Genomic DNA, 9,903 nt, shown 5'->3' with positions numbered 1-9,903 from the left:
TTTCACAACTCAGAAAATGTACCTATATTGCGAGAAATTGTAATAGAAGCTTCTATGTTTGGAATAAAGTTTCGTAATTCAGAAAGGAAACCTTGGAATGAATTATGTGTATTAGCAATGAGTGATATGGAGCCTTTCAATTTCTTTAACAGCGTTTTCAAAATAAGTGTGCAGTATTATTGTATTAAGATCAATCATTCATACTTGAAGAATTCAAGATGGAGAATAAATATTTGTGAGCGGTGTGTAAATATTGCTGACTGTTTTTAAGTTCTATCACACTCTAGACTGTGGTTCCATACCACAGTCTTGTCAAGTATGCATCGATCACAATGTGGCATCGATCTTTAATTTCAGATGTGGCATCAGTTATCTCTGAAAGTTTTGTCATACGTCATAGATATTATGTGAGTGAGTTTGTAAATAGAAAACACATGTGCGTGTGTTTATTCGTACAAAAACAAACATGCCGACAACGTTATTAGTGCCAGAAAAGCTTTCGGATGAAGAATATCTGGTTGAGAGAGCCAAAGAATCGTTGAGTTTTAATCGATATGAAGCGAAGTCATGGATGATAACGGCAAAAACATTATTCCCAGACAATTTTGGTGTTCAGGTAACTGTTAAATTTAATAGTTTGCAGTTTAATTCATTTGCGCTTAACATTTCTTCACAGTCAAACGTTGTAGGAGAAACCATTGTACTTATATATGTAGATGCTATTCTTAGCACGAAGTGCTACCCATTCTTGCTCGCTACTAAATAAGAGATCTTAGAAAAAAAAAGAAACAACTCATTTCAACATGAAACACACATTTTATGACAGCAAAGTGACAATCTTGGGTTTTCCGTGACTTCGTCAGTGCACAGACTAGCTGATCTTAATTTTAAATATGCTGATTGGCTGATGGGAATACCGAAGTTAGTGGTGGTTCCATACTTCGGCTTTTACCCGTGACTTCATGAAGATAGCGTAGAGATTAATGAGTAACGAAGGAGGTGTATTTGTCTTAGTAGATAAGAAACTCAAATGTATTGAGATAGAATTTGACACAACATGCGAAATTTTTTGGACAAGACTTAGTATCATGATTGGGTATAAAATTGTAATTCGATCCTTCTATTGACTGCCAGGCTCACCTTTTGATACAACCGAAAAGTTTCAAGAAAACCTAAGTTTACTAGTATGCAAGTTCCCCAGTTATACTGTAATTATCAGAAGAGACTTAAGTTGTCCAACGAACAAATGGGATAATTACAGCTTTGTTAGTGTTGGGTGAGAGAAGACATCCTTTGAAACATTACAAAATGCCTTCTATCCCTAGAACAGGTGGTCACTATCGAGGAGTGGGACAATCTTTACCAACAGCGCCTTGATGAACTTGTGGATAGCATGCCACGACGATTACAGGCATGCATCAATTGCAAGAGGACATGCTACTGGGTATTAGGGGTACTAGTGTGTACAGCAATCTGGGCCACCACCTCTGAAGGTCTCACTATATTGTGGTACAACATGCAATGTGTTGCTTTCATGAACAATAAAAAGGGCAGAAATGATGTTTATATTGATATCTATTCCAATTTTCTGTACAGTTTCCGGAACTCTTGGAAACGAGGCAATGCAAAACTTTTTTTGGTGTATGTGTGTATATACACATAAATTTTCCCCAAAAGTCTCACTGCTGTCAATTTCAGGTTTCAACCAGCTATCTGTACCTAGTATCAGCTAAGCTTCACTGCTTTTCATGCGTGCTCCAAACTCTTTCACTATGTTGTGAATGCGTCAGCAATTTACCATTACGATTTAAATACTCTCACCTGTGGGAGGCATTTCTTTCAATCATACACTGATCCTTATGGGTTTCTACAGCTATCATTATCTGGATTGGATGGAGAGTTGCCTAATCTAAAAAGCCCTTGTGTGCACCTCACATACAGTCAGCTATCTGTGTAGCAGCTTCTGATGTGTAGTGCTTACTTGACCTATTTAGGGTGACCCTACAGTTCTCAACCAAATGGCACAAGTTCAGGAAGTGGCAGCCAAGCTTGTCAGAGAACCTTTGAAATATCTGGTTTAGCCCTTTCACTCAACACAGAACCAAAGGGCCACAATCAGTTCTGGGGACAATGCTGCAAATTCTGAGCTTCATTGAAACTCCACGCACAAGGCTGATCTTCTCAATTCATTTCTATAATAGTAGGGAAATGCAGTCAATCTACAAAGGAGACCGTACAAAACACGTGTGCAACTTGTACTAGAATATTACTCAGTTGTGTGGAACGCATACCAAATAGGATTAACAGGAGTTTTTGAATGGATAGAAAGAACGGAAGCATAAATGGTCGCAGGTCTATTAGACCCATGGGAGAGCGTCACAAAGATGCTAGAAGAACTGAACTGGTAGACACTGGAAGATAAATGCAAACTATCCCATGGAAACCTGCTTAGAAAGTTTCAAGAAGCAACTTTAAGTGGTGAATTTAGGAATATGTTACAACCCCCTACATATTACTCCTATAGGGATTACAAGGACAAGATTTAGTCTAAGTACAGCATGCTCAGAGGCATTTAAGCAATCATTCTTTCCATGTTCCATGTGGGAATGGAATGATAGAAAGCGATAATAATTAGTACACTGGGACATACTCCCTGCCATGCTCTCCACAGTGGTTTCAGGATATAGATGTAGATACTCCTACTCTCTCTCTCTCTCTCTCTCTCTCTCTCTCTCTCTAAAAAATCAAAATAACTGTTAATTAAAACACAACCACATGTATTTGTCACTGGTTTGAAAAGCAGTGGCTTTGGTCAATTTCATATATTCCCACACTGCTGACACTTCACACATTCTGCCACAAGGCCATATAACTGGAGAAATTTAGTTGCAGCAATCATATCGTCACCCATAGCAGCATCTAACAATTGACTAGTAAATTTTGTCATAAACTCTGTACCTGGTACCAAATGAAAGCTTAAAAAAAATTTTTTTGAACCGTTAACAACACAATAAACTAACGCTTTCAAAGCTGAAAACATGTCACTGACAAGGCAAAAAACTGAACTCCTGAAACACAAAGTAACACATACACCAAGTCCAGTGCTGTATTAAAAACACCACACGCAAACAATTTAGAAACATAAGCAACTGACGAATTATTTACAGACGAATGGGAAAACTGGTAGAAGCCGACCTCAGGGAAGATCAGTGTGGATCCCGTAGAAATGTTGGAACATGTAAGGCAATACTGACCCTATGACTTATCTTAGAAAATAGATTAAGAAAAGGCAAACCTACGTTTCTAGCATTTGTAGACTTAGAGAAAGCTTTTGAGAAGGTTGACTGGAATACTCTCTTTCAAATCCTGAAGATGTCAGGGGTAAAATACAGGGAGCGAAAGGCTATTTACAATTTATACAGAAACCAGATGGCAGTTATGAGTTGAGGGACATCAAAGGGAAACAGTGGTTGGGAAGTGAGTGAGACAGGGTTGTAGCCTATCCCTGATGTTATTCGATCCATATATTGAGCAAGCAGTAAAGGAAACAAAAGAAAAATTTGGAGTAGGAATTAAAGTCCATGGAGAAGAAATAAAAACTTTGAGGTTCGCCGATGACATTGTAATTGTGTCAGAGACAGCAAAGGACCTGGAAGAACAGCTGAATGGAATGGACAGTGTCTTGAAAGGAGGATATAAGATGGACATCAACAAAAGCAAAACAAGGATAATGGAATGTAGTCAAATTAAATTGGGTGATGCTGCAGGATATAGATTAGGAAATGAGATGCTTAAAGTAGTACATGAGTTTTGCTGTTTGGGGAGCAAAATAACTGAGGTAGAAGTAGAGAGGATATAAAATGTAGACTGGCAATGGCAAGGAAAGTGTTTCTGAAGAAGAGAAAGTTGTTAACATCGAGTATAGATTTAAGTGTAGGAAGTCATTTCTGAAAGTATTAGTATAGAGTGAGGCCTTGCATGGAAGTGAAACGTGGACGGTAAATAGTTTAGACAAGAAGAGAATAGAAGCTTTTGAAATGTGGTGCTACAGAAGAATGCTGAAGACTGGATGGGTAGATCACATAACTAATGAGGAGGTATTGAATAGAATTGGAGAGAAGAGAAATTTGTGCCACAACTTGACTAGAAGAAGGGATTTGTTGGTAGGGCATATTCTGAGGCATCAGTGGATTACCAATTTAGTATTGGAGGGCAGCGTGGATGGTAAAAATCGTAGAGGGAGACCAAGAGATGAATACACTAAACAATTCAGAAGGATGTAGGTTGCAGTAAGTACTGGGAGATGAAGCTTGCACAGAATAGAGTAGCATGGAGAGCTGCATCAAACCAGTCTCAGGACTGAAGACCACAACAACAACAATCTGACACTAGTGTGTGCTACCACCTACTCCAACAATCCTGCAGACACGATCCATTTCAAAGATGCCACACCACAATGACATCACATAACACAGGACAGTTACCTCATGGGCCAAAATTGGTGGGTGGTAACACAGACTTCTGTTGACCCTGTCCAACTGTCCTATTACTTTTTCTTCCATAAAAAGTTCCTTATTTTTAAATTTTTTGTGTGATTCTCAAATTCAGGATTCTGTGTGATTCTCACTGTTGCCATGTTATCATCCTTGGTGACTGAAAATTCCGCAAGCTTTCTCGTACCTCTAAAAACTCTATACAGATAAATTGTTTCCTTAGCAGCTCCTGTTGCGGGTACTGCCTGCTACACCTGCAGATATGGCAACCTTTGCCTGTCATTGGCTGACTCAAGAGAGAGATCTGCCTGCATGAGTAACAAGGACACCAGATGTTGTCTGACCAGTTTCGTTGCACCTTTTAAAGTCTGCATCATTGTAACAATCGAATATGCCGCTGCACAAGTCAGGATAATAGATTATACCTGGCTCACATGTACCTGCTGTGTTCCAGAATACTAGTTTTACTCTCACCATGTATTCTGTTGATGCTGAGTCAAGCATCAGGTACATCAGTGCTCCAACTACGTCTTAGTAAAAAGTTGATTGGATGGCCCAATGTCTTTTAATGTTAAGTAACATATTTCAACATTTTCATAACTGCAGGTTTTTGGCTTATGAAATACAAATACTGTACTGAAATTTCGTGTAGCTATCTTTGATTGAACACAACCACATTTTTTCCCCCTTCTTTTTTAAAAAAGTCTTGAAAGTTCTGCAGACATTCATTGACATCAATTCATTTGGCTTTGTTGTCTTCTTTCTCTGATGAAATTACAAATGATATATTTTTCTGTAAATATGTGACCCGCAAAATTCCTTTTTCAAGGGAACATATATGCCTAATATAATTTCTAACATTTACGAGGGTTGACTGAAAAGTAATGCCTCCACCTTTGTAACTCTTCAACAGTTGGCAGCATTGAAATGCATCAGGTACTGGCTTGTTCCGTAACCTCTTCCTTACAGCTCCAGTTGGCAGGAATGAATGGTTGTGTTGTTACAGTGTAAAGCATGGAACCCTGTGCAGACAGTCAGTCAATATGATTTAAGCAACATGCATTCATGAATATTGGTAATTAAAGATAACATTCTAAGGATTATTTCTGCATTTGATTTATTAAAATATTCACATCCAAACCCAATTAATGAAGGTGGAGGCATTACTCTTCATTCACCCCTCATATTTGGTATGGTCTTTATCTTAATGTTAATACGATAATACTAGCTGGGGTGGCCGGAGCTAGTGGTCATGTGTGTTTGAGATATGCGAATGTGTGTATGTTCCTCTTCTGTGAAGAAGGCTTTGGCCAAAAATTTATATGAGGGTCTTTTCATCATGCCAGTCAGCAGCTCATAGTGTCCGATTTATAGTGAGCAGCAATCCATCCTTTTCTAATATTGATCTTAAATATTGAGATAGTTAAGTGTATATTGTGCTCTAGTTTGGCTATTGCTTTAGTGACTTACTTGGCTGCTAGATATACTACATGCATGGCTTGGCACATTTGTTGTGACATTATCTATTTATGTTTCTACACATGATTGACAGCTTTGTGCTAAGAAGTGCCATTTGAAGATATTTTTAATCACAATGAACATTCGCCATGGAATTGGAATGAAAGGAGTAACCATTTTACCATTATTCCCCAAACACCAACTGAAAATACATTTTTGCACAGTCTTAGGTGGAGGTGCTTCAAACTTCACCAATTCCTGTGTAAGGTGGTGAATCATAACACACTGATACCTCACCAAAATATGGGAAGAAACAACATGGACAATTCATGAATTGATGTTGCTGGAATCCTTAGAAGGAGTCTGCTGATCTATCATGTATCTATTGTTCTCTGTTGTGCGGCATTAGAAGTAATTTTTTTTTTTTTCATTTTTACTGTTAATATTAACATTTGACTTTGATTAAAATTAATTTTCTTTTTTTATGTCTGCAGTTTGAAGCGTACCAGATCGAAAAGTCAGCAAGGAGTGTAAAAGAAGCAGCAAAATGCATAAGCCAGATGTGAGTGTCATTATTGCAGTCTTACAATTATGAAACACATGTTGGCATTAGCCTAAATGAGCTGTTCTTTCAGTTTTCAGAAGTTTCAAGATGAATCTGAACTATGGCTCGAAGTTGAAGCAATTACATCGGCATTGCGAAGTGACAGTGGTGATCCAAATATGGTTTTTCTGCGAGATATGTTCAGCCATATTCCTACAGGTATGAGGCTTGTAAATGAAAAAGAAGTGCTGTTTTGAAATAAACATCAGAACAAGGAAACTGTAGATGAACTGTCAGAATGCTTTCTGAATGGAGTTGATTTGATTTTGGTATTCTCTTTATTTATTTACATTTCCGTGAAGGCCACTGCTCTGAAAGATTGAAAAAGCACGGGATATTCTTATACACTTATTGTTGCTAGACGTGTTAACAAAAGAGAAGTTGTATTTTCCTGGTGAAAATATTATATGCTGGTTTTCATAAACTAGGGAAGAACAAAACAAAAAATTGCAATAAATCAAAAACTAACAAGGGAATGGTCCAAACCGTCATGTTGAAGCCTACACTGAAATTTGTTCCACAGGTAGAATACACTTAAACAAATGTACTACCAAAGTTTCAGCGGCTAAGGCGCACTGCAGATATCTGAAAAATCATAATAATAATAATGTTGAAGTTTTTGCTGCACGAAGGACCACTTGTAACAGCAGTTTGTACAGTCCTTCCTGCCAAGCTTGTGAGTTGGCAAATAAGAAGGCACAACAAGAGAACATAGTGTGAAGTCCAAAGTGCATATTAACCAGTTAAACCGCACCAAAGATGTCTCATATTTTTAATATTTTGAATAACTTTCAATTTGATTCAACAGCTAAGCTGTTGTGGATGTAATTGTTACCCAAGTGACTAGAAAATCAAGACGTTACATTGCAGACAACTCCCATCAGTTGGAACTTTAATTTGTTCACATTAGATATTTGATAACAATTCCTGTAGCGCAGTTCCTATAATAATTTGTGAATATTGAGTGTTTTACTAACAATGAAGCAGTTCCTTGTTTGTTTCCTGCAGTCACCACACATCTGATAAAAGGAAAATTAATTAATTCAGGCACTTCACTGTAATTATTAGTTTTGTTTGGATGCAACTGGATGGAGTAAGAAATGGTCATGTTGTTCTGCATACTGTACTGTGTACCAGGCATACTTGATTAAAATGACTGATGTTTAAGAATACTGTCAGAAATTGTATTTGTCTGACAGTTAAAAAAAGAAATGCTTTAAATCATGTAGACCTTTCTTCATCAAGAGGCTGAATTACACTATTAGTTCAGAGTGGAATCTGAATTACATTAAGAGTCTTTTTGTCATCCTCTTAAAGACAGAGGTGTCATTATGTCCAGGCCAAGAGTCCAACAAAAGCAGTGAATTAATTTCTACAATTGGTAAGGAAACGTTTCGGTTATAATATTGAAAATTATTCTCTCCCATTTTTCCAGATTTTGTTACAGTGATTACAAGATTTTTGCAACTAAACAGTTCTTTTTGTTAATTTTTGGTCTTAATTTGCCTTGAGGTTTGCAAAGATAGATATAAAGCTGCTTAAACATTAGTACACTGATACATATATTCTTGTATACAGATGTGGAGACTGTCTTTTTTTAATAAGAAAGTGTGGTTTGCATATAGATATTGCACAAAACTTGACTGATTGCATATATACACAGCATTTTAAGGGATAACAAGAAGCTTCTTCTTCACATCAGCTGTGAATTTCTCTATAGCATTACCTGTTAATGACACTTTTACTTTTAAGTAAATGTAATAATTTTGCAACTTTCTTTTCCATATAATTTCCTAGCTTTGTGTAACCCGAGGGCACAGTCTTTTAGATCTCTCTTGGTAATGATGCATTGACTATCATAAGCAGTTCTAAAACTTTTGAACATTTTCTCTTTCACATTTCTGCGAGTTTCATTCTGGCTCATATTTTGTACTTAATGTAAATCTTTCTTCTGTTTATACAATTTACATTCAGATTTTATGAAACAAAACACTGCATAACTGTAAGTGCTTTGTCTCTGCTTTGTCTGACCAAAAGATTTTCAGTCTTTTCTTTGTCTAGAACTGTCAGTTATTTCCTGCTCCTTCAAATGTTAACACACTTTCTAATGAAATGTCAATATTCAAATGAATTTCTAAGAAATTAATTAATATATAGTACATATGTAGGTCTTTAGGAGAAATAGGTGATTTTGATTGCATACCATGTTCTTCACATTTCATCTTTAAAATGTTTAAAACATCATTACTGTGAGACTCTGGAACCTGCACAAAGACAGACGCTATTAGCAAGCATATACAAAAAAAACGTGAAGAAAATTAATTCAGTTTTATCTCCATCGTTAACATTTAGTGATACGGCAAAGGGAGCTGCTAATATGGATATTAAATGAGTTGTGGATTCTGGAGACTGTAACTGCTAAAAATTGTGACACTGAAACTGTCGATGAAAACTGAAATTTGCTTTACAAATTATGGTCGCGCCATGCTGTATTATCTGCTTACTGATGTGCTGACAACCAGGGATATGTGCCTGCTGCATGTTACAGCTGCAGTTGGGGGTGTACATTTCTCCAACCGCTTGGTGAGCTTTGAATTTGGCAGTTTTCAGAAATAATAAAAAGAAATACTTTCAATGTGTCTTGGCAGCTAAATTTTTGACATTAGTTTCTTTTGGTGTGTACTTCCTGTATAAAAAATTTCAGGGCAGATATCTAACATGTTGGATCAGACCATTCCCTTGTCAGTTATTAGCACTGAAGTTTGGTATTTTGTTAAGATAATACTGTTTCATAAACCCACTCCTTGGAAACCAGTGACATTGCAATCTCCCTGCATCATCTGTATGTAGCAAACATGTTACATAATCAGGTAAATGTATTGACAGCGGATTGGAAGCAGAGGTGGTAAAGTTCTGAAAGGGATATCTTCAGCAAAGCAGCACCCATTTTGACTGGGAAATATTTGTATTTTATTCTTTTTTATTCAATCTTATCAGATATGGGCCTTCAGGCCATCTTTTACTCCAGATTTGGGTTTCACACTTACACTACTTTTTATGTCACATAAAATAAAATGAAACACTGGTAGATAGACACAATAAAACACACACACACACACACACACACACACATTTTTCAAGCTTTCGCAACCCAAGGTTGCTTCATCAGGAAAGAGGGAAGGAGAGGGAAAGACGAAAGGACGTGGGTTTTAAGGGAGAGGGTAAGGAGTAATTCCATTCCCGGGAGTGGAAAGACTTACCTCAGGGGGAAAAAAGGACAGGTATACACTCGCGCACACACACACATATCCATCCACACATATACAGACACAGGCGGACATGGCAGAC

The 9,903-nt window shown here is 37.1% G+C and overlaps 1 protein-coding gene across 2 annotated transcripts in view; it reads left to right on the top strand.

Moving 5' to 3' along the window:
* Positions 1-407: 407 nt before the first annotated feature.
* The window catches only part of LOC126419021 (integrator complex subunit 10), a 123,713-nt gene continuing 114,217 nt past the window's right edge, over positions 408-9,903 (top strand). For both annotated transcript variants that reach the window (XR_007575927.1, XM_050086077.1), the window contains exons 1-3: positions 408-616; positions 6,446-6,513; positions 6,587-6,714. Coding sequence is in view for 1 of the 2 variants with exons in the window: in XM_050086077.1 (XP_049942034.1) it covers positions 467-616; positions 6,446-6,513; positions 6,587-6,714 (346 nt within the window). In the remaining variant the exon portion in view is untranslated. The remainder of the gene's footprint in view (positions 617-6,445; positions 6,514-6,586; positions 6,715-9,903) is intronic.

Source organism: Schistocerca serialis, chromosome 9 (genome assembly GCF_023864345.2).
Source record: "Schistocerca serialis cubense isolate TAMUIC-IGC-003099 chromosome 9, iqSchSeri2.2, whole genome shotgun sequence".
NCBI lineage: Eukaryota > Metazoa > Arthropoda > Insecta > Orthoptera > Acrididae > Schistocerca > Schistocerca serialis.
Note: the sequence above shows the minus strand (reverse complement) of the source record. Positions and strands in the feature narration are given on the sequence as shown.